Here is a 25,816-nt window from a genome sequence, read left to right as displayed (position 1 = left end):
CTCCCACCACTCTCTGAGTGAAGAAGTTCCCCCTAAACCTTTCCCCTTTCACCCTAAAGCCATGTCCTCTCGTACTTATCTCTCCTAATCTACGTGGAAAGCGCCTACTCGCATTTACTCTGCCTATACCCCTCATAATTTTGTAAACCTCTATCAAGTCTCCCCTCATTCTTCCACGATCCAAGGAATAAAGTCCTAACCTGTTCAATCTTTCCCTGTAACTCAACTCCTGAAGACCCGGCAACATTCTAGTAATCTCCTCTGCACTCTTCAATCTTACTGATATCCTTCCTATAGTTAGGTGACCAGAACTGCACACAATACTTCCAAATTTGGCTTCACCAATGACTTGTACAACCTTGCCATAACATCCCATTTCCACCCTGCGAGAAAGACTCTCTCTCTACCCTATCTATGCCTTTGATAATTGTATCTACTCGTATCAGGTCTCCCCTCACAGTGTATCTCACAGTGTTTTGTGAAAGTGTTCCAGATTTCCATGGTTTTTATACAGGAAAAATTGATTCCTGATTTCAACTTGAAGGGCTTGTCCCTAATTTTATTTATAGTGGGCCTATGTTCTAGATTGCCCCAGAGAAAAATAAAGAAAATTGAAAATAATGCAAGCAAATAAAATAATTTTATTAATTAAAAAAAGGAAATTTCTTGAAATTACACAGCAGGTCAGGCAGCATCTGTGAAGAGAGAAATGTGGTTGACATTTCAGTTTGGAGAACTTTAGTCAGAACTGTTCGGACCTGTAACGTTAACCCTGTTTCTCTCTCCACAGATGCTACCTGATCTGCTGGGTGTTTCCAGCATTTTCTGTTATTATTTCAGATTTCCAGCATCTCCAGTGTTTTTTTAACCTTGTTCGGTCTCGTTCAATAGTTTTGTTCACTCCCGGTTTTGTTTTGTTTCTCTCAGCTCCAGGTACAGTATCCTGGTCCCAGCCCTCTGGATGACTAAGGTGCATAAGTGGGAACTGGACTGCATGCTGAGTGTTGTATTGGAGGAAGAGGAAGAAGAGATGCTGTCCTCAGGTACTTCCTGAAGTTTCTACTCTTTAATAAAAACAGAAAATGTTAGAAACACTCAGCATGTCAGGTAGCATCTGGAGAGAGGAACAGTTAAAGTTTCAGGTCTGGGATCTTCATCAGAACTTTACTCCCACTTCTACTCTTTCAACTGTGGTATCTCTGTCTGATGGCACAGAGCATTAATTAGTAGCAGCTTCCAACAATGAAAGACCTTGCACCATTCACAACTTAGTGTATTTTGCAACCAATTAATTCATATTTGAAGTGCAGCTACTGTTGCGTTGTAGGCAATGTGACACTGTGTGAAGAACACTTCCATGAAGTAGTGATGTGATTACTTTTTTAATCTGTGCTGTATGACTCTCTGACTCTAATCCATTTGTGGGATCTGGGCATTGCTGGCGAGTTGAATGTTTATTATCCATCTGAAAATATCCTTCCTGGTCAATTCAGAGACTGAGGTGTGAGCCTGAAGTCAGACACAGGCTAGAACACAGCAAAGTTGGAGGCGTTGTGGATAGTGTAGAAGGTTGTTGTAGGTTACAACGGGGTATAGACAGGATGCAGAGCTGGGCAGTGAAGTGGCAGATGGATCTCAATCTGGAAAAGTGTGAAGTGATATGCCTTGGAAGATCAAACGAAGGCGGAGTACAATGTTAATGGCAGGATTCTTAGCAGTGTGCAGGAACAGAGGGATCTTGAGGTCCAAGTTCATAGATCCCTCAAAGTTGCCGTGCAAGTTGATAGGATGGTTAAGTGTGTTCTGGCCTTCATTAGTTGGGGGTTTGAGTTCAAGAGCCACGAGGTGATGTTGGAGCTCTATAAAACTCTGGTTAGACCGCACTCCATTGTGTTCAGTTCTGGTCGCATCATTATAGGAAGGATGTGGAAGCTTTAGAGAGGGTGCAGAGGAGGTTTACCAGGATGCTGCCTGGATTAGAGAACATATCTTATGAGGAAAGTTTGAGCAAGCTAGGGCTTTTCTCTTTGGAGTGTAGGAGGATGAGAGGTGACTTGATAGAGGTGTATAAGATTATTAAGAGGCATAGATAGAGTGGACAGCCAGCACCTTTTTCCCAGGGTGGCAATGGCCAATACCAGAGGACATCAGTTTAAAGTGTGTGGAGGAAAATTTAAGGGAGATGTCAGAGGTAGGTTTTTTACACAGAGAGTGGTGGGTGCCTGGAACGCACTGCTGGGGGTGGGGGTGGAGGCTGATACAATAGGGACATTTAAGGCTCTTAGATAGGCACATGGATGTAAGAAAAATGGAGGGTTATGGGCTGTGTAGGAGGGAAGGGTTAGATTGATCGTGGAGTAAGTTTATATAGGTCGGCACAACATCGTGGGCCAAAGGGCCTGTACTGTGCTGTACTGTTCTATGTTCTAAAGCAAATTTCCTTTCTAAAGTCCATTAATAAACCATATGACATCCAGTTGTTTCATGGTTGTGCTTACTTTCCCTTGGTTTTTATTCCAGATTTATTTGCCATTCTCGTTGCCATACTGTAGGAATTAATCTAGGGATGATACAGAAAAGATTCATAAGGATTTTGGCTGGACTGGAGGGCTTGAGTTATAAGGAGAGATTGGATAGGCTGGAGACCCAGGAGACTGCAGATGCTGGAAATGTGGAGCAACACACAAAAAGCTGGAGGAACTCAGTGGATCTGGCAGCATCTGTGAAATGGACAGTCTGGACCGAAAAAAAGAGGGGAGATAACCAGTATAAAATAAGTTGCTGGAGGGGCATAGGTGGGGAGGGACGAGCAGACAAGGGAGTCAGGGAGAGAGCAATCCCTGTAGGGAGGGGAGGGAAAGGTATCCCTGGTGGTGGGGTCCCATTGGAGATGACGGAAGTTGCGGAGAATGATATTAAGTGTCTGGAGAGGGACAAGAGGAAAAAAATGTGCCTGGAGGGTATATTTATGCTGGTTACCTCTCCTTCCTTTCCAGTCTTCATGAAGGGTCTCGACCCGAAACGTCAACTGTCCATTTCCCTCCACAGATGCTGCCCGACCCACTGAGTTCCTCCAGCTTTTTGTGTGTTGCATTGGACGGGCTGGGACTGTTTTCCCTGGAGCAAAGGAGGCTGAGGGCTGACCTTATAGAGGTTTGTAAAATGAGGTGTATAGATAAGGTGGATGGTCACAGTCATTTCCCCGGGTAGGGGAGCTAAAACCAGAAGACATAGGTTTAAGGTGAGAGGGGAAAGATTTAAGAAGAGGGGACCTGAGAGGCAACTTTTTAACACAGAGGGTGGTAGGTGTTTAAACGAGCTGCTGGAGGAGGTGGTAGAGGCAGATACAATTACAATGTTTAAAAGACATTTGGACAAGTGCATCGATAGGAAAGGTTCAGAGGGATATGGGCCAAACACAGGCAAATGGGACTAGCTCAGGTAGGCACCTTAGTCAACATGGACGAGTTGGGTAGAAGGACCTGCTTCCATGCTGTGACTCTATTTAATGGAATTGAACTTCCCAGTTGCATGATGGGACTTGAACTCACACTCTGGATCAGTAGTGCAGGCAAATGTAACAATCACTGTAAGATACCATACCTTCATGAGATTGGTTGCTTCAGCAATTTTAGTTGAGGAGTAAATACTGTACCAGAAGTTGGAGAGTAACTCTACTTGAAAAGTTGGCTCGAGGGAAGCCAATCTAGGGAAACTCTATTGGCTGTGAAGCACAACAGGGCAGAGTGAGGTAATCAAAGGAACTGGGGAACCACATTCCAGCTTTCTTTTAGGTGTGTAATTTGAACAACACGACTGGGAAAATCAGTGAGTCAGTTTTAATTGGAAGTGGTGGATCATCATGTGTGTGAAGTTGGTCTTACTAAACACCCAGTCGGCAAGAAGGCATGCAGGGGAGATGATACATGACTTAACCTGCAGGAGTTTCTCAAAGAGGCTACTGGCCAGATGAACAAGGGAAATGTGGCTGAAGCAATCCTGATTTTCAGAGATCTGTTGGCATGTTGCCACATCTTCAATTGAAGGCTGAGGTAAATCATACAATGTGTGCTTGGGGGAAGGGCTGTGAGTCGTGCAGCTGGATGGATAGAACATAGAACAGTACAGCGCAGGAACAGGACCTTCAGCCCACAGTGTTGTGCCAAACTAATTAAATGTAATTAACTGCCTAACTAAACTGCAGAGAGTTGTGGACGCAGCTCAGCACATCACATAAACCAGCCTCCCCTCCATGGACTCTGCCTATACTTCTCACTGCCTTGGTAAAGCAGCCAACATAATCAAAAACCCCTCCCACCAGGGATATCAGGCAGAAGATACAAAAGCCTGAAAGCACGTACCACCAGGCTCAAGGACAGCTTCTATCCCACTGTTATAAGACTATTGAATGGGTTTCCTAGTATGATAAGGTGGACTCTTGACCTCACAGTCTACCTCGTTATGACCTTGCACCTTTTTGTCTGCCTGCACTGCACTTTCACTGTGGCTTTACTCTGCATTCTGTATTGTTTTACCTTGTACTACCCCAATGCACTGTGTAACGAATTGATCTGTATGAATGGTATGCAAGACAAGTTTTTCTCCGTACATGTGACAATAATAAACTAATTCCATTGCCTTTCCACCTACATGTCCAGATCCCTCCATTCTCTGCACATTCATGTGCCTATCTAAGAGCCTCTTAAACACCTCTATCGTACTTGCCTCCTCCACCACCCCTGGTAGCGCTTTCCAGGTACCCACAACTCTCTGTGTAAAAAAAAACTTGCCCCGCACATATCCTTTGAACTTACCCCCTCTTGCCTTAAATGCATGCCCTCTAGTTAATTAGTTTAAAAACAAGAAATGAGATGACCATAATAAACGTTTGTTAAGCTGGTTAGATGCTTTAGCCAGCATGTCCAGGAGGATGATCTTAAAGGCACTGGCTTGTCTTCCCATACCAGCTCTGTTCCCTCAGGTGTTCCCCAACAGTCTACCCATGGCCCTTTCCTATTCCTCATCTATTTGCTGTCTCTCAGCAATATCATCAGGAAACAGGTTTCAGTTTCCAAGTGTTCACCATCAAGAACCTCTCTCATCCTGCCCAGCGACTCTAAGTCATCATGCTATTTGCCTGACATCCATTACTGGATGAGCACAAGTTTCCTCCAGCTAAGACAATTGGAATTCTGAAACCATTCACCTAGGGATAAACCCCCTTCCTCTGACCACTACTCCATCCCTCTTATTCCTTGGAGCGCAGGAGACTGAGGGGTGACCTTACAGAGGTATGTAAAATCATGAGGGGAACAGATAGGGTGAATACACTCAGTCTTCTTCCCAAGTTTGGGGAATCAAGAAGGAGATGATTTAAGGTGAGAGGGGAAAGATTTAATAGGAACCTGAGGGGCAACTTTTTCACACACACATGGTGCAATGTATATGGAATGAGCTGCCAGAGGAAGTGGTAGAGGTGGGCACAATAACAGCATGTAAAAAACATTTGGACAGGTACATGGATATGAAAGGTTTAGAGGGATATGGGCAAGTGGGACTAGCTTAGGTAGGCATCTTGGTCAGCATGGACCAGTTGGGCCGAAGGGCCTGTTTCCATACAGTATGGCTCTGTGACTTTCCAGCGAATTTCTGAAGCTGAATCTGACTATTTGAGTCTGAATCTGACAGAAGCAGGCCCTTCAGGTTGAGCGAGCTAGGGCTTTTCTCTTTGGAGAAGAGGAGGATGAGAGGTGACTTGATAGAGGTGTACTAGATAATAAGAGGCATAGATCGAGTGGACAGTCAGAGACTTTTTCCCAGTGCTACAATGGCTAACACGAGGGGACATAATTTTAAGGTGATTGGAGGAAGGTATAAGGGGGATGTCAGGGGTAAGTTTTTTACTCAGAAGAGTGGTGGGTGCATGGAACACACTGCCGGCAGAGGTTGTGGGGGCAGATACATTAGGGACATTTAAGAGACTCTTAAATAGACACATGAATGATAGAAAAATAGGGAGCTATGTGGGAGGGAAGGGTTAGATAGATCTTAGAGCAGGATAAAACGTCGGCACGACATTGTGGGCCTAAGAACCTGTACTGTGCTATGTTCAGCCTACTGAGTCCGCGCCGACTGTCCACCACCTACTTACACTAATCCTATGATAATTCCCCTTTTTTGTTCTCCCCACATTTTTATCAACTCCACCCAGATCCTACCAACCACCTACACACAAGTGGTTATTTACAGTGGTAAATTAACCTAACAACCCACACATCTTTGGGATGTGGAAGAAAACGGGAGCACCTGGGGGAAACTCACACGCTGACAGGAAGAACATGCAAACTCCACACAGACAGCACCGGAGGTCAGGATTGAACCCGGGTCTCTGGTGCTGTGAGGCTGCTGTTCCATTTGAATTCTTGGCAGCCTGTTTGAACCTCATAACTTCTCCTACCAGCAAGACCACCTACTATTACCGACATCATATCACCTGATTCCGCCCCATAAAGCCACTTTTTGACTGATGCATTAAACCGAGGCCCTGCCTGCCCTCCTCGGTGACCATGTAGTTTTTCCACGGCACCTTCGGTAACATTTATTCTTCAAAAATTCTGTGTACAAGTTTGCTGCCAGGTCAAAGCACACTGCACTTTCAAATAACATAATTGTCTGGACACGCCACTGAAGGAGAAAAAACTATGATAAGCACTATATAGAACCATAGAACACTACAACACAGAAAACAGGCCATTTGGCCCTTCTAGTCTGTGCCAAAACTTTATTCCACGTCCCATTTACCTGCACACAGTCCATAACCTTCCAGACCTCTCCCATCCATGTATCTATCCAATTTATTCTTAAAACTTAATGCGTTTACCATGTCAGACAGCAGCTCGTTCCACACTCCCACCACTCTCTGAGTGAAGAAGTTCCCCCTAATGTTCCCCCTAAACCTTTCCCCTTTCACCCTAAAGCCATGTCCTCTCGTACTTATCTCTCCTAATCTAGTTGGAAAGAGCCTACTTGCATTTATTCTGTCTATACCCCCCATAATTTTGTAAACTTCTATCAAATCTCCCCTCATTCTTCTGCTCTCCAAGGAATAAAGTCCTAACCTGTTCAATCTTTCCCTGTAACTCAACTCCTGAAGACCCGGCAACATTCTACTAAATCTTCTCTGCACTCTTTCAATCTTACTGATATCCTTCCTATAGTTAGGTGACCAGATCTGCGCACAATTCTCCAAATTTTGCCTCACCAATGTCTTATACAACCTCATACAACCTCATAAATCATAAATTTATTATATATAAATGTATGTTTTTTTTCTGACCTGTAGCTCCAATTTTCCAGCGATGTTAGTTTCTGTACCGTGTCCAGCAGTAGTGCTGATGTACAAGGCGCCCAATCATTTTGTAATTACGTAGGTCTGAGAGCAAATCACAATTATTACAGAGTGACCACTTTTGCTGATTGATACCATTGCTGAAATGCAATAGGGATTATTGTCCTTTCCCTTTCTATCTCTGTAATGAAGACATAAAAAGCTGGTAATACTCAGCAGGTCAAATTGCATCTGTTTCTCTCTCCGCAAATGCCACCTGAGGCACCTGTGACAATACTATATCGATACCTATACCAAATGGTTGGAGAATTGTGTGCAGTTCTGGTCACCACACTATAGGAGGGATGTGATTAAGCTAGAGAGAGTGCAGAACAGATTCACAGGAATGTTGCTGGGACTGGAGGGATTGAGTTATCTGGAGAGACTGGACAGGCCGGGACTGTTTTCCCTGGAGCGAAGGAGGCTGAGGGGTGACCTCACAGAGGTTTATAAAATCATGAGGGGTGTAGATAGGGTAGATAGTCACAGTTTCCTTTCCTAGGGGGAGAGGGCATAGGTTGAAGGTGACAGAGGAATAAATTAAAGGGGAACTGAGGGACAAGATTTTCATATAGATAATGTGGTGGGTGTATGGAACGAGCTGCCAGAGGAAGCTGGAAAGGCAGGTACAATTACAACATTTAAAAGATATGGGCAGGGACAATTATGGAAATTTGCAGCAGGGAGGCCATTCAGGCCATTATGTCCATGCTAGCCCATAAAATAGTTATTTAAAATAATCTTACTGAAACCAGTTGGATTTCATTCCATTCCCTATGACCTAGTACTACTGTCTGACCCTCACTTTTGATAATGTACAAATTCTAAACAACAGTACTCAAAAGGGTTAATCTCTGCCGTTTTGTTTCATTGAATAAAGTCCAGATCTACCCCAATGAGTCTGAAAGAAAATGAGGAACTGAAATTACCAAGAGTTTTTGGAAGCTTACTTCTAAGTGTGTTGAAACATGGGCAGGATCCTGAGGATTGAGAAGTCGATAAGGTAAACCCAACTGCTCAAATAGCCCCAAGAGACATACCTGAAAACTGTAAATCAGAATGTTTTTGAAATGATTTTAACAGATTTCGATGAGAAGTGGAGACTAGCTCTGTTAGAACAGAGGTGATTAATGAGTGAGTCGTTAGAGGTATTTGAAATGATAAAGGAATGGATCGGCCTTGTTCCAAGATTCTGACTCAGAGGTTTGAGCACTGTCACTGGGATTTTTTTATTCATTCAGTGAATGTGAACTTCTTTGGCAAGGACATTACCTATTGCCCAACCTTAATTGCCCTGCAGTAAGTGCCTTCTTGCAAGCTACAGGACATTACATTACAGAACTAGGACGGAACATTAATGGACAGTTGGACAGGTACATTCTCTCTTCTCTCCTCTGCCATCGAGTAGAAGATACAGGAGCCTGAGGGCATGTACCACCAGACTTAAGGACAGCTTCTACCCCACTTTGATAAGACTATTGAACGGTTCCCTTATACAATGAGACTATGACCTCACGATCTACCTTGTTGTGACCTTACACCTTATTGCACTGCACTTCCTCTGTAGCTGTGACACTTTACTCTGTACTGTTACTGTTTTTACCTGTACTACCTCAATGCACTCTGTACTAACTCAATGCAATTACACTGTGTAATGAATTGACCTGTATGATCAGTTTGCAAGACAAGTTTTTCACTGTACCTCGGTACAAGTGACAATAATAAACCAATACCAATACCAATAGAAGGTTATGGGCCAAACGCTGGCAAATGGGACTAGCCTAGATAGAACATCTTGGTTGGCATGGACCAGTTGGGCAGAAGGGCCTGTTTCCACGCTATATAACTCTATGACTCTATGTAGTGAAAGTGCTCCCACAGTGCTTTCTGGAGTTCCATGATGTAGACTGAGTGACTGAAAGAATGCTGATGAATTACACCAGTTAGTGTGAATGCACAGGAAGTCTTTGGGACCTAGAATGTGCTGCCTGATAGGCTGTGGGAGCAGATACAGTAAGAACTTCCAAAATCCAGAACTACTGGGCATTATTTTAAGGCAAGAGGGGAAGGATTTAATAGGAACCTGAGGGCAGCTTCTTCACACAGAGGGTGGTCAGTATGTGGAACGAGCTGCCAGAGGAAGTGGTTGAGGCAGGTACATTAACAACAACCTCTGCAGAGAGATGTGGACACAGCTCAGCATATCATGGAAACCAGCCTCCCCTCCATAGATGCCGTCTACACTCCTCGCTGCCTCGGTAAAGCAACCAGCATAATCAAAAACCTCTCCCACCCTAGACGTTCTCTCTTCTCCCCCCTCCCATTGGGCAGAAGATACAAAAGCTTGAAAGCACGTACCATCAGGCTCAAGGACAGCTTCTATCCGGCTGTTAAGAGGCTTTTGAACGGTTCCCTAGTATAACAAGATGGAATCTTGACCTCACAATCTACCTCGTTATGGCCTTCAACCTTATTGTCTGCCTGCACTGCACTTTCTCTGTAACTGTGACACTTTATTCTGCATTCTGTTATTGCTTTTCCCTTGTACTACCTCGATGTACTGATGTAATGAAATGATCTGTATGGATGGCATGCAAAACAAAGTTTTTCACTGTACCCCCGTACATGTGACAATAATAAACCAATTTACCACTTAGACAGGTACATGGATAGGAAAAGTTTAGAGGGATATGGGCCAAACATGGGCAAATGGGACTGGCTTAGATGGGTATCCTGGTCAGCATTGACAAGTTGGGCCAAAGGGCCTGTTTTTTGTGTTGTCTAATTCTATGTTTCTAATATAGAATTGAACAGATACTTGGCAGTGATATAAAAAGAGCAGGGAATACTGTGACTACTCAGGTGGACTTTCCAAGCAACCTCCTCATGTTGTGCAATTCAGTGACAACTGATTCAGACAGATAAAATCTTGGGTCTGTGTCAGCAAGATTCGTAGAGTCATAAAGCACAGAAACAGGCCCTTCAGCTCACTGAACCCACTCCAACTATCACTTACACAAATGAATAATATAAAGGAAAGTTTTCCTTAGTCTCTTTAACATTTGTGGGATTTTGCTATGTAATAATTAGCTACCAATATTGGTTAAACAACCATGAGCACACCACACAGGTAATTGGCTTTAATGACTCTCTCCATTATTAACATGGAAATCATCCGGCAACTTGTGGTGTGACAGGGATCCACTACAAATGCAAATCCCCGCATTCCACTGAGCGATTTTCTCTGGTTCACTGCTATGTTCACAAAGACAGCATCTCGCTCTGGCCTCCAACATGGGTTTCATGAAGTTGCGCATTAGTTGCCCATTAATCGAGCCGCAGGAAGTCATTAACAATATAAGGACCTTTTCAGTGACGAGGTTACGTCCCTGCAGTAGCCCAGAAAGCAAACAATATAACATGCAATCATATTCCCCTTTTTCTTTACTTTGTCTCTTAATCCAATTTCCTGTCTTTCCCTCCATTTCTCTCTCTGTACTACGTTTGACCAATTTTCCCAATTTCCTTCTCTGTCATTCTTCTGCTTTTCAACCCTTAAATGTCACAGATTAAGGAGACCTTCTGTTGTTGAGCAAGCTCCTCAGTGCCAATTGCCCTTATTAGTTGTCCATTTCCTTCTAATTACAATACAATTAGCTGAAGCCTCCAGGAAAATGTTGTGAGGTATCTTGTAGTAGTGGGATCTGAGCCAATATGTTCCTTTCTGTGTGGAAGAGAGGTGGAGATGAAGTCTCATTTCCTGTAGTCAGTGAAATTTGCCACATCAGGTGAAAAATCTGTGCTCACTGTTACAAACAGTGACTAAGAATATAGGTGCAGTCATGAGCTTCAGAATTCTTTGGTAATTAATACTTGTTAATCTTTGTGCAAATGTTCCCCACTGGCACGTGTGGACCAGTGTATTTCAAGTATATTTTGTGTATTCGCTGAGGAATCTCTTAGTACCCACGTGCTCATCACTCCTGCCATTGTGTGGCTCTTGTTCCTTTTTCTTTCTCTAAAACCTTCATCCTTAGAGTCATAGAGCTGTGCAGCACAGAAACTGGCCCTTCAGCCCAACTCTTCCATGCTGACTACGATGCCTATTTACACTAATCCCATTTGCTTGCATTAGGTATCCCTCTACTCCGTTCCTATCCAAATACCTGTCTAAATGCCTTTCAAACATTGTAATTGTATCTCCCTCCACCACCTCCTCTGGCAGCTCGTTCCAGGTAACCACCACCCTCTGTGTTGGAAAACTTGCCCCTCAGATTTGCTTTAAATTTCCCCCCTCTCACCTTAAACCTGTACCCTCCAGTTTTAGATTCCCCATCCTGAGAAAACGGCTGACTATCTACCCTCTGCACGGTCACCCCTCACTCTCCTACGTTCCAGTGAGAATAAACCCAGCCTGTCCAATCTCTCCTAATTATAGCCCTCCATTCCAGGCAACACTCTGGTGAATCTGTTCTGCACTCTCTCTCTATTGGTACCACATCCTTCCTGTAGTGTGGCGACCAGAAATGTACACAATACTCCAAGTGCAGCCTAAACAAGAATTTTTAGAGCTTGCAACATGACCATAGAACAGTACAGCACAATACAGGCCCTTCGGCCCACAATGTTGTGCCGACCCTTAAACTTCGCCTAAGACTATCTAACCCCTTCCTCCGACATATCCCCCTATTTTAAATTCCTCCATATGTTTAGCTAACAGCCTCTAGAATTTGACCAACGTACCTGCCTCCACCACCACCCCAGGCAGCGCGTTCCGTGCACCAACCACTCTCTGGGTAAAAAACCTCCCTCTGATATCTCCCTTGAACTTCCCACCCATTACTTTAAAGCCATGCCCTCTTGTATTGAGCATTGGTGCCCTGGGAAAGAGGCGCTGGTTGTCCACTCTATCTATTCCTCTAAATATTTTATATACCTCTATCATGTCTCCCCTCATCCTCCTCCTCTCCAGAGTAAAGCCCTAGCTCCCTTAGTCTCTCCTCATAATCCATACTCTCCAAACCAGGCAGCATCCTGGTAAATCTCCTCTGCACCCTTTCCAATGCTTCCACATCCTTCCTATAATGAGGCGACCAGAACTGGACACAGTACTCCAAGTGTGGTCTAACCAGAGTTTTGTAGAGCTCTTAAACTCGATGCCTCGACGTATGAATGCTAACATCCCATAAGCTTTCTTAACTAACTCCCAGCTCTTAAACCCAATGCTTCAGCCTATTAAGGCAAGCATGCCAAATGCCTTCTTCACTACCTTATCCACCTATGTCACCGTTTTCAGGGAACTAGGCACATGCACCATGAGTTCTCTCTGTACATCAACACTCCTGAGGTCTCTGCCATTTACTGTACACGTCCTACCAGCATTTGATGCCTCAAAATGAAATAAATGACCTTCTTCTCTGCAAGATCATTCAGTGACTTCTATTATTAAAATAATATACACTACAAGTTAGCAAACCAAATTAAGAGGGTAGGGAAATAATGTGACGATTTTTGAAAACAAATCTACTTTTACACACATCTCTTTTTTTTCCTGTGTCAAAATAGAGAAGAAGGAAGCTTTTTAAGGCTTCTTTTTATAATCTTTCTTGTAAAAAAAAGACTGTGTATAACATTTTAATTTATGCTTTTCTTGTGAATGCCGCTTATCTGATGCTCTATGTCTGTGATGCTGCTGCGAGTAAGTTTTTCATTGCACCTGCGCACACATGTACTTGTGCATATGACAATAAACACAGCTTTGACTTTTTTTAGCTTTAAAATATATTTTTCTAGATAGTTACAAGCACCTAAACTACAAGGTTCCCTGCAGCAGTTAAACTCTGTCTGACCTCAGATCTGATCACTTAATAATTGCTATGAAGCCCACTACTGACCCCAAGTTCTTTAATGTAGAATGTTAATTTATGGCACAAATACTTTCCTTTCAAACCATCTATTAATTTTCTGACTGTAATAAATGAAAAAATTTCGATGAGTCAGTTAGGTGGAGAGAGAAGGAGGACCCTTTAATCTGCTGATATCAGCCTTGGACTTCGTCAGGTAAGCCGCTCTAAGCAACATTTGGTGTTTGCTGTGATTCAGAATCAGGTTTACTATCACTGACATGTAATGTGAAATGTGTTGTTTTGCGGCAGTAGTATAGTGCAAGACATAAAAATCTATAAATTGCAAAAATAAATAAACAGGGCAAAAAAAGGAATAATGAGGTAGTGTTCATGGATTCATGGACCGTTCAGAAATCTGATGGCGGAGGGAAAGAAGCTGTTCCTGAATTGTTGTGTGTGGTTCTTCAGGCTCCTGTACCTCCTCCCTGATGGTAGTAACAAGAAGAGGGCACGTCCTGGGTGGTGAGGGTCCTTAATGATAGATGCTGCCTTCTAGAGGCACCACCTCTTGAAGATGTCCTCGATGGTGGGGAGGGTTGTCTCCGTGATGGAGCTGGCTGAGTCTACAACCCTCTGCAGCATCTTGCGATCCTGTGCACCGGAGCCTTCATACCAGGCGGTGATGCAACCAGTCAGAATGCTCTCCACCATACATCTATAGAAATTTGTAAGAGTCTTTGGTGGAAGTTATAATAGACGCATTTGTGATAATTTACCAAAATTCTCTGGACAGGTCCCAGTGAATTGTAAGACAGCGAATGTCACCCCACTGTTTAAAAAAAGGATGTAGACAAAAGGCGGGTAACTATAGGCCAGTTAGCTTAACGTCCGTAGTCAGGAAAATGCTTGAAGCTATCATTAAGGAAATAGCCAGACATCTGAGTAGAAGTGGTTCCATCAGGCAGACTCAGCATGGATTTAGGAAGAGCAGGTCCTGTTTGACAAACTTACTGGAGTTCTTTGAGGATATAATGAGCGCAGTAGATGGAGGGGAACAGGTGGATGTTGTACACTTGGATTTCCCGAAGGCGTTCGATAAGGTGCCACATAAAAGACTTATCCATCAGACAAGGATGCATGGAATTGGGGGTAATGTATTAGCATGGATATTGGTTAGCCAATAGAAGGCAGAGAGTTTGGATAAATGGGTGTTTCTCTGGTTGGCAATCAGCGGTGAGCGGGGTGCCGCAGGGGTCAGTGCTGGGCCCACAACTGTTCACGATATACATTACCAATTTGGAAGAGGGGACCGAATGTAGCATAACTAAGTTTGCTGATGACACTAAGTTGAGTGGAAAAGCAAATTGTGCAGAGGATGTGGACAGTCTCCGGAGAGATATAGATAGGTTAAGTGAGTGGGCAAGGATCTGGCAGATGGAGTACAACGTTGGTAAATGCGAGGTCATCCACTTTGGAAGGAAAAATAGAAGATCAGATTATTATTTAAATGGTGAAAGATTGCAGCATGCTGTTGTGCAGAGGGACTTGGGAGTGCTTGTTCATGAATCGCAAAAGGTTGGTTTGCAGGTACGACAGGCTATCAAGAAGGCAAATGGAATGTTGGCCTTCATTGCTGGAGGGATTGAAATTAAGAGCAGGAAGGCTATGATGGAACTGTACAGGGTACTGGTGAGGCCACACATGGAGTACTGTGTGCAGTTCTAGTCTTCTTACCTGAGGAAAGATAAACTGGCTTTGGATGCAGTGCAGAGGAGGTTAGCCAGTTTGATTCCCGAGATATGCGGATTAGCCTATGAAGAGAGATTGAGTTGTCTGGGACCATACTCACTGAAATTCAGAAGAATGGGAGGGGATCTTATATAAAATCATGAAAGGGATAGAAAAGATAGAGGCAGGAAAGTTGTTTCCACTGGTAGGTGAAACTAGAACGTAGCCTCAAGATTCGGGGAAATAGATTTAGGATGGAGATGAAGAGATACTGCTTTTCTCATAGAGTAGTGAATCTGTGGAATTCTTTGCCCAGGGAAGCAGTAGAGGCTACCTCATTAAGATAGATTTTTTCATAGTAGGGGAATTAAGGGTTATGGGGAAAAGGCAGGTAGGTGGATCTGGGTCCACGGCCTGATCAGCCGTGATCTTATTGAATAGCAGAGCAGGCCAATGGGCCAGATGGCCTCCTCCTGCTCCTATTTCTTATGGTGACATACCAAATCTCCTCAAACTCTTAACGAAGTAGAGCCACTGGCGTGCCTTCTTCATGATTACATTAATGTGTTGGGCTTGGGATGGATCCTCTGAGATGTTGACACCCAGGAACTTGAAGCTGCTCACCCTTTCCACTGCTGACCCCTCATTGAGGACTGGTGTGTGTTCTCCCGACTTACCCTTCCTGAAGTCCAGTCAGGGTATTGCATTTCTGAATCACAAAACCTTGTTGAGTCCCAAGTTAAAGAAATAATCCAGGCTGATGGTCCCAGTGCAATCCTAAAGAAATCCTACCCAGCTGGAGCTGTGCACATACGTAGCAACAGATGGATTAGGAGCAGGAAGGGACCACCCAGCCCCTCAAGCTTGATCACCATTTAACAAGCTTATGGCCGATCTGATGTAGTTTCAACTCCAGATGCATTTTGAGAAGTTAAACCAGGCGAGGACATACACAGTGAAATAGCAAGGCCCTGGGGAGCGTTGTAGAACAGTGAGACATTCAGGTATAAGTGCATAGTTCCCTGAAAGTGGCAACACAGTTAGACATGGTGGTGAAGAAGGCATATGGCGTGCTTGGCATTGAGTCCAAGAATTAGGATGTCATGTAACGGGTGTACAGAATGCTGGTTAGACTGCACTTGGTGTGCAGTTCTGTTGCCATGTTATAGGAAGGATGTGATTAAGCTAGAGAGGGTGCAGAAAAGATGCACAAGTACTGAACTGGAGGGTTTGAGTTATAGGGAGAGGCTGGACAGAGCAGAACTGTTTTTCCTGGAGGGAAGGAGGCTGAGGGAGGACATGATAGAGGTTTATAAAATTATGAATGGCATAGATAGTGTAGATGGTCATAGTCTTTTTCCCAGGATAAGGGAGTCTCAACTAGAGGGCATAGGTTTAAGGTGAGAGGGAAAACTTTAAAGGGAACCTGAGGGGTAATTTTTCACACAGATGGTGGCGGGTATATGGGATGAACTGCCAGAGGAAGCTGCAGAGGTGGGTACGTTTATGACATTCAAAAGACATTTGGACAGATACATGAAAAGGAAAGGTTTAGAGGGATATGGGCCAAATGCAGACAAATGGAACTTGCATAGATACGTACCTCGGTCGGCATAGTTGAGTTGGGCTGAAGGGTTGTTTCCTTGCTGTATAACTTTTTGTCTATGAATTATATTCTTATTCACTGGCCCCCTTCCCTCCATCCCTGGTAACCTTTCACCCACTTGCTTTTGAAGATGCTGTCCACCTCTGCAATCAAAATATTCAAGGTCTCTCACCCATTGAGGAAGACAGTTCCAAAGACTCTCAACCCTGGGAGAGAAACCTTGTTGGGACCTTGCACCTTATTGCACTGCACTTTCTCTGACACTTTACTCTGCACTGTTATTGTTTTTACCTGTACTAAGTTAATGCACTCTGTACTAACCCAATGTAACTGCACTGTGTAATGAATTGACCTGTACGATCGGTATGCAAGACTAGTTTTTCACTGTACCTCGGTACAAGTGACAATAATAAACTAATACCAATACCAAAAAATTTTGCCTCAATAAATGGGCAACCCCTTATTTTTAAACAGTGACTAATTTTTTTTAACGACCCCTTATTTTTAAACAGTCAACGCTCTAAAAATAACTTCTACAGATGTACTGTTGAAAATGTTCTAAGTGTGTTCTTTCTTGTAAAAATTGTTTAATTTATGTTTTTCTTGTGAATGCTGCTTATCTGATGCTATGTGCCTGTGATGCTGCTGCAAGTAAGTTTGTCGTTGCACCTGTGCACACATGGACTTGTGCAGATGACAATAAACTCGACTTTGACTTTATTTCTAGATTTTCTCACAAGAGCAAGATGCAGTTTCTCCAATGAAATATTAAATCTAGACCATTTAAAGATCACTGCTCAAAAGATCTCCCCGAGTCTGGGGACTTTAATGTCTCAATCAGAATTACCATGAAGAGAACGGATTACTTGTTCTAAAATTAAAAATGCAAAATCCTGGATGGACTAATCAGTTCAGTCAGCATCTGTGGAGATGGAAGCAAACTCAACATTTCATCTCGATGACCCTTCTTCAGAGATGAAACAATCGGCATCCAATTGTTTAGAATTCCTGATAGTCTGGCACCTGGCTCACTCATTAGTCCGGAATGTGAGCCAGGGTGTGCAAGCGGGGTGTGCATTTGGGGCTGTGATCTGAACAGTAGGCCAGATGTGTGGTGAGAGTTGGAGATGGGGTCAGGAACGTGGGTGGGTTTGCTGCCAGAGCTGGAATGCTTGTAGGTTTCCCTCTCCCTTTAAACTTCAGTCAAAGTCGAGTTTATTGTCAGATGCACAAGTCCATGTGTGCACAGGTGCAATGAAAAACTTACTTGCAGCAGCATCATAGGGACATAGTGTCAGATAAGCAGCATTCACAAGAAAAACATAAATTAAACAATTTTTACAAGAAAGAACACAATTAGAACAAAAGTAAGCAAAGTCCATTGTAGTGCAAAGTGATCATTGTGTTGCTAAACTGTAGTGCTGATGAGGGTTGTGCCAATCAGTTCAAGACCGAATGGTTGAAGGGAAGTAGCTGTTCCTGAACCTGATGGTGTGGGACTTCAGGCTTCTGTACCTCCTGCCCGATGGTAGCTGCGAGAAGATGGCGTGGCCCGGGTGGTGGGGATCTTTGATGATGGATGTTGCCTTCTTGAGGCAGTGCTTCCTGTAGATACCACGGATGGTGGGGAGGGATGTGCCCGTGATGTATTGGGCTGAGTCCACTACCCTCTGCACATTCCTGCACATTCAAATTGCCGTACCAGACCATGATGCAACCAGTCAGGATACTTTCAATAGTACATTTGCAGAAGTTTGTTAGAGTGTTCGGTGGCATGCCGAACCTCCTTAACCTTACTGAATTCACTGGAAAATTTATTACACAGGACACTATGTGTCCTCTCCAGGTCATGGCAGGGTTTCCGTTCCTGAGAACTGTTCATAACCTGAACAATTCACAAGTCAGAAATGCAACAACCCAGCAGAATCTTTGATTAAAGACATAGGCCAGTCAAGGGCAACCTGTAGTTAAACCATGGCGCTTCACTCAGCCATTCAGATATTGCCACGAACCAGGTTCCCACCCGGCGGAAGATACCTGCAGCAGAAGGCAAATCCATCCCGTTGGCCTCCCAAACGCTCAGTCGTATGTACGGGCTGTACATAAGTCGGGCGTTTGTAACCTGGAGAGGACCTGTACTAGTACAACATGTCAATAAAAGTGTGTTTGGGTCTAATAGGAGTAACATCCAATCGTCTGGAAAATCTGCTGATCCAGCACCACCAAAGTCCCAAGGGCACCAGATTATCGGAGTTTTACTATATTTGCTTCGTAAAATTTCCAGGATTGTCCATTTCCCATGTATTTGATTTGACTTCCAGTGGAGCACACTGTACTGCTATTGATGGGCAGTGCCTCCCTCTGTACAGCAGCCTCTACATTGAAGGTATGAAGCGAATCCATTTCTTCCATGCAGTTCTGAAGCAGCACACCCTTGGATAGTAAACCTTTTCTCGATAATTTCCCTAAAAAGAATGCATGAAACCACCCCCTTGAGTGTTTGTTTCCTTTCAATTCAGCATTACATTCCTTAGGTTTACGATTGTCACATGTACTGAGGTACAGTGAAAAACCTGTCTTGCATATTATCCACACAGATTATTGCAGCATTGAGGTAGTACAAGGGAAAACAATAACAGAATGCAGAATAGTGTTACCGTTACAGAGAAAGTGCAGAGCAGGTAGACAATAAGGCGCAAGGTCATAATGAGGTAGATTGTGAGGTCAAGAGTCCATTTTATTGTACTAGGGGACCATTCAATAGTCTTATAAAAGCAGAATAGAAGCTGTCCTGAAGCCTGATGGTATGTGCTTTCAGGCTTTTTTATCTTCTGCCCAATGGGAGGGGGAAGAAGAGAGAATGTCCGGGGTGGGTGGGGTTTTTGATTATGTTGACTCCTCTACCAAAGCAGCGGGAAGTGTAGACAAAAGTCCAAGGCGGAGAGGCTGGTTTCCCCGATGTGCTGAGCTGTGTCCACAACTCTCTGCAGTTTCTTTCAGTCATGGGCAGAGCATTTTAGAGTCATTGAGTCATACACCACAGAAATAGGCCATTCGGCCCACCTTACCCATGCTTACCATCGTGTACCTATCTATACTAATCCCATCGACCACCACTTGGTCCGTTGTCTTCTATGCCTTTGCAATTCAAGTGTTCATTCTGATGCTTAAGTGTTGTGAGAGCCTCTGACTCCACCATTCCCTCCAGATTCCAACCACCTTACCCTGTCCTCTAGTATTAGATACCTCTACCACGGGCAAATGTTTCCTGCTATCTACTCCATCCATACCCCTCATCATTTTATATATCATGACCAGGTAATCTATTTGGTTGTGTGGGTTAAGGGAAAAATGTTGGCTCTAGAAAACTGGGAGGATTCTTCGGAATAGTTGGCGTGGAATATTTTCTGTCTACACAAGATACCAGACAGGACCTGGGCAACTTGACTCATCCAAATGTCAGCGCCTCCAACAGTGCTACACGTGTTCAGTCCTGCTTATTTTTATAAACTCAGGTATGTGGCTAAATGTTTCACACATCTGGTGTGGGATTTGGGGGCAGCCCAGATAGTGTTGCTACTACATGAAAGGAGACCATTCAGCCTATTAAGCAGATGCTGTCTCTCTACAAAGTCAACCCAGTCAGTCCCGTTCCCCAGTTCTTCCTCCGTAGCCCTGCAACTTTTCTTTCTCTCAAGTATATTCCCAATTCCATTTTGAAGGCTTCAACCACCCTTCCAAGCAGTGAATTCCAAACCGTGGCTCCTTACAGAATGAAACTGGTTTCCCCATCACCCCTGGATCTTTTGAATTTATGTCTTTTGGGTGGACTGTCCAATAGGTATCAATATTTAGTCACACAAATGTTACACAGCAGGGAAGCCAGCCCTTAGGCCCAACTTGTCCATGCTGACCAAGTTGTCCACCTGAGCTAGTCCCATTTGTCCATGTTTAGCCCACATCTCTCTAAGCCTTTCCTATCCTTGGACACCAGCCTCCCCTCCTTGGACTCTTGTTGTCTTGGTGTAGCAGCCAGCATAATCAAAGACCCCATCCACCCGGGACATTCTCTCTTCTCTCCTCTTCCATCAGGTGGAAGATACAACAGCCTGAGGGCACGTACCACCAGACTTAAGGACAGCTTCTACCCCATTGTGATAAGACTATTGAAAGGTTCCCTTATACAATGAGATGGACTATGATCTCATGATCTATCTTGTTGTGACCATGCACCTTATTGCACTGCACTTTCTCTGTAGCTGTGATGCTTTACTCTGTACTGTTATTGTTTTTACCTGTACTACTTCAATGCACTCTGCACTAACTCAATGTAACTGCACTGTGTGATGAATTGACCTGTACGATCGGTATGCAAGACAAGCTTTTCACTGTACGTCGGTACAAGTGACAATAATATACCAATACCAATATCCATGTACCTGTCTAAGTGTACCCACCTCAACAGCTTTCTCTGGCTGCTCTTTCCATATACCCACCACCCTCAGTGTGGAAAAAGTTGCCTCTCAGGTCCCTTTTAAATCTTTCCCCTCTGTTTGTCTGACAGAAGAATTAGGAAAACTTCAGTTCAGGAAGCTGAAAAGGAATGCCGTGCATAAATACTATGGATCCTGATTTTGCAGCTTTTATCTTCTTGTGGCAGCCTTCATTGGAATTGGGACCTCAGTCATTGCTCAGCCTGAGACCAGTAACCTTCAAAGGGGATTGGAAAGATAGTTGAAAAGGAGAAACTTACCTGACTGTGAGAAAATGGTGCACAGTAAGTTGGGCAAATTAGCCAATCAGCCATCTCAAAGAGCCAACAGAGGTACGATGGGCTCAGATTCAGATTAGTTTATTGTCATATACACCAGGGTGCAATGAAATTCCTTGTTTGCAGGAAGCTCACAGAGTAAACAGCATACATGGTAATAATAAATGGCACGGCAGTGTAGTGGTTAGTGTAACGCTTTACAGCGGCAGCGACTTAGGTTGAATTCCCGCCGCTGTCTGTAAGGAGTTTGTATGTTCTTCCCCGTGTCTGCATGGGTTTCCCCCGGGTGCTCCGGTTTCCTCCGGGTGCTCCGGTTTCCTCCCACATTCCAAAGACGTACAGGTTAGGAAGCTGTGGGCATGCTATGTTGGCGCCGGAAGCTTGGCGACACTTGCGGGCTGCCCCCAGAACACTCTACGCAAAAGATGCATTTCACTGTGTGTTTCGATGTACATGTGACTAATAAAGAAATCTTGTCTTAAACAAGCAAGACACAGCAAAATGGTGCAAAGATTGGAATGTAACCTTTATTAGCTGATTGGCGAACAATTCTATGTTTTATTCAGAAGTATGTTGATGGAGATGTGGTTCAGGTAGGCAACAATTGAATTGAACAACATCCTCCTGTTCCTGGGTAGATTCGTTTTTTCTTAACCACTTTTGCCCTTTGTAGCGTTTAGTTTGTGATTCCAAGCAGCAGCAAGCATTCTGAATTGATTTGGCGTCTCTTTGAATCTGCTCCCTGTGATGGACAGGAGCTAATTATTAGGTATTAATGGATTATATAAACATATGCAGACATTTTAAAAGGAGCTTTGAAATTTAGCAAGTTTCCCACCTCAAGATTATATTCCTAATATTTAAGCATTTCTCTCTTTCAACATGAGCTTGTTCACTGTGCTTCAGGAAGCATGTATCATAGATGTTTACAACATAGGAGGCCATTTAACCCACTATATCCTTGTATCATGAATAGTTTCATATATCTATAAAATTCTTTGCAAGCAGAGGTTTGATAGCTTAACTGTACACAAACTAGGCATCAACTGCTTTCATTTCCCTGATAGAGAGAAGAAAATTAAAAACTGCAGATGCTGGAAATCTGAAATAAGAACAGAAAATACTCAGTAGGTCAGGCAGCATCTATGGAGAGAGAAAGAGTTACTGTTTCATGTCAGGAACCCGTCATCTGATTGTTTCCAGCATGTTCTGCTTTTATTCCTTTCTGTGATACCTGCCTGAAATTGAACAAGGTTGTTCGTAAACTTGCCGTAGTGTTTGACCCTGAGGTGAGTGTCAGACCACATATTCCTCCCATCACTAAAGCTGCCTATTCCTCTACCTTAAACCTGCCTCTGCCTCTGCTCCTCTCCCTCTGATACCTCCAGATTTGATCAATCAAATACACTCCTTGTCAACCTCTCTGATCCTGCCTCAGTAAACTCAAAATGCTGGAGGAACTCAGAAGGTCTCGATGATGCAGGGTCTCGACCTGAAGCGTCAACTGTCCATTTCCCTCCATAGATGCTGCCTGACCCACTGAGTTTCTCCAGCATTTTGTGTGTTGCTCCAGATTTCCAGCATCTGCAGTCCCTCTTGTGTCTCAGTAAACTCAAAAATCAGTTGCAGGCTTTCCGATAAATTGACCTACACTGACTTTCATTGAGAAAGCTCTTAACTTGAAAATCATCACCCTTTTTATTAAATTCTCCCCCTCCCTTTCTTTTATAAATAGATTCAAAATTGGCTTGGCCATAGAAGACAGAGGGTAGTGGTGGAAGAGTGTTATTCTGACTGAAGATCTGTGAGCAGTGGTGTCCTGGGACCTCTGTTGTCTGTGATATATGTAAATGATTTGAATGAAAATGTGGGTGTGCTGATTAGTAAGTTTGCAGATGAGACAAAAATTGGCAGAGTTAGAACATAGAACATTACAACACAGTACAGGCCCTTCAGCCCACGATGTTGTGCTGACATTTTATCCTGCTCTATTAACTACCTAACCCTTCCCTCCAACATAACCCTCCATTTTTCAATCATTCATGTGCCTGTCTAAGAGTCTCTTAAATGTCCCTAATGTATCAGCCTCCACACCTCTGCCGGCAGTGAGTTATACACACCCAACACTCTGTGTAAAAGAAAACTTACCTCCAACATCCCCTCTATATCTTCCTCCAATCACTTTAAAACTATGTCCCCTCGTGTTAGCCATTGTCGCCCTGGGAAAAAGTCTCTGACTGTCCACTCGATCTATGCCTCTTATCATCTTGTACACCTCTATCAAGTCACCTCTCATCCTCCTTCTCTCCAAAGAGAAAAGCCCGAGCTCGCTCAACCTATCCTCATATAAGAAATGCTCTCCAATCCAGGCAACATCCTGGTAAATCTCCTCTGCACCCTCTCTAAAGCTTCCACATCCTTCCTATAATGAGGTGACTAGAACTGAACACAATACTCCAAGTGTAGTCTAACCAGAGTTCTATAGAGCTGCAAAATTACCTTGCAGCTCTTGAACTCAATACCCCGACTAATGAAGGCCAACACACCATGCACCTTCATAACAACCCTATCAACCTGCGCTGCAGCCTTGAGATATCTATGGACATGGACCCCAAGATCCCTCTGTATCTCCACACTGCTAAGAGTCCTGCCATTAACCTTGTATCCTGCCTTCAAATTAGATTTCCAAAGTGTATCACTTCACACTTTTCCAGGTTGAACACCATCTGCCACTTTTCAGCCCAGCTCTGCATTCTATCAATGTCCTGTTGTAACCTACAGCAACCTTCTACACTATACACAACACCACCAACCTTCGTGTCATCTGCAAACTTACTAACCCACCCTTCTACATCCTCATCCAAGTCATTTATAAAAATCACAAAGAGCAGGTGTCCTAGAACAGATCCTTGCGGGACACCACTGGTCACCAACCTCCAGGCAGAATACATTCCATCTACCACCACCCTCTGTCTTCTATGGGCAAGCCAATTCTGAATCCACACAGCCAAGTTTCCCTGGATCCCATGCCTCCTGACTTTCTGAATGAGCTTTCCATAAAGAACCTTATCAAACACCTTACTAAAGTCCATTTACACCACATCCACTGCTCTACTTTCATCAATGGGCTTTGTCACATCCTCAAAGAATTCAATCAGGCTCGTGAGGCACGACCTGCCTCTCACAAAGCCATGTTGACTGTCCCTAATCAGCCTATGCTTCTCCAAATGCCCACAAATCCTGTCTCTAGAAATCTTCTCCAATAATTAGACCACCACTGAAGTAAGACGCATTGGTCTGTAATTCCCTGGGTTATCCCTACTCCCTTTCTTGAACAAAGGAACAGCATTTGCCACCCTCCAATCACCTGGCACTACCCCTGTGGCCAGTGAGGACGCAAGGATTATCGCCAAAGGCACAGCAATATCTAACCTCACTTCCCGTATTAACCTTGGATATATCCCATCCGGCCTTGGTGACTTATCTATCCTAATATTTTTCAAAAGTTCCAGCACATCCTCTTTCCTCACGTCGACATGCCCTAGCGTATCAGCCTGTTGTATACCATCCTTACAAACGTCAAGGTCTCTCTCAATGGTGAATATTGAAGCAAAATATTTCATTACAGACCTCCCCTACCTCTTCCAACTCCAGGCACATTTCCTCTTTTATCCCTGATCAGTCCTACCCTCACACTGGTCATCCTCCTATTCTTCACATACGTGTAGAACACCTTGGGGTTTCCCTTGATCTTACTCGCCAAGGACTTCTCATGCCCCCTTCTAGCTCTCCTAAGTCTATTCTTAAGCTCCCTCCCAGCTACCTTGTAACTCTCCAGAGCCCTGTCTGATCCTTGCTGTCTAGACCTTAGGTAAGTTTCTTTCTTCCTCTTGACAAGATATTCTACATCTCTTGTCGACCGTGGTTCCTTCACTCTACCATCATTACCCTGCCTCAATGGGACAAACCTATCCAGAACACCATGCAAGTACTCCCTAAACAACCTCCACATTTCCGTTGTGCACTTCCCCAAGAAAATGTGTTCTCAATTTACACTCCCAAGTTCCTGCCTAATAGCATCATAATTCCCCCTCCCCCAATTAAATACTTTCCTATATCATCTGCCCCAATCCCTCTCCAAGGCTATGGTAAAGGTCAAGGGGTTACGGTCACTGTCTCCAAAATGCTCTCCCACCGAGAGATCTGAAACCTGATCATGCTCATTGCCTAGTACCAGGTCCAGTATGGCCTCTCCTCTAGTCGGCCTGTCCACATACTGTGTCAGGAATCTTTACTGGATGCTCCTAACAAACTCTGCCCCATCTATCCCCTTTACACCAAAGAGGTGCCAATCAATATTAGGGAAGTTAAAATCACCCATAACAACAACCCTGTTGTTTTTGCGCCTCTCCAATATCTACTCCTCAGTGGCTCTGCTGCTATTGGGGGGTCTGTGGAATACTCCCAATAAAGTGATC

General features: G+C 43.9%; 1 protein-coding gene across 1 annotated transcript in view; it reads left to right on the top strand.

The window, feature by feature from the left end:
- si:ch211-266k8.4 (USP6 N-terminal-like protein) overlaps positions 1–25,816 on the top strand; it is a 137,256-nt gene that overhangs the window by 70,680 nt on the left and 40,760 nt on the right. Inside the window, exon 10 of the mRNA XM_052029000.1 lies at positions 928–1,043. Within this exon, the coding sequence (XP_051884960.1) occupies positions 928–1,043 (116 nt within the window). The remainder of the gene's footprint in view (positions 1–927; positions 1,044–25,816) is intronic.

The sequence above is a fragment of the Pristis pectinata genome, chromosome 14 (genome assembly GCF_009764475.1).
Source record: "Pristis pectinata isolate sPriPec2 chromosome 14, sPriPec2.1.pri, whole genome shotgun sequence".
In the NCBI taxonomy this organism is placed as follows: Eukaryota; Metazoa; Chordata; class Chondrichthyes; order Rhinopristiformes; family Pristidae; genus Pristis; species Pristis pectinata.
Note: the sequence above shows the minus strand (reverse complement) of the source record. Positions and strands in the feature narration are given on the sequence as shown.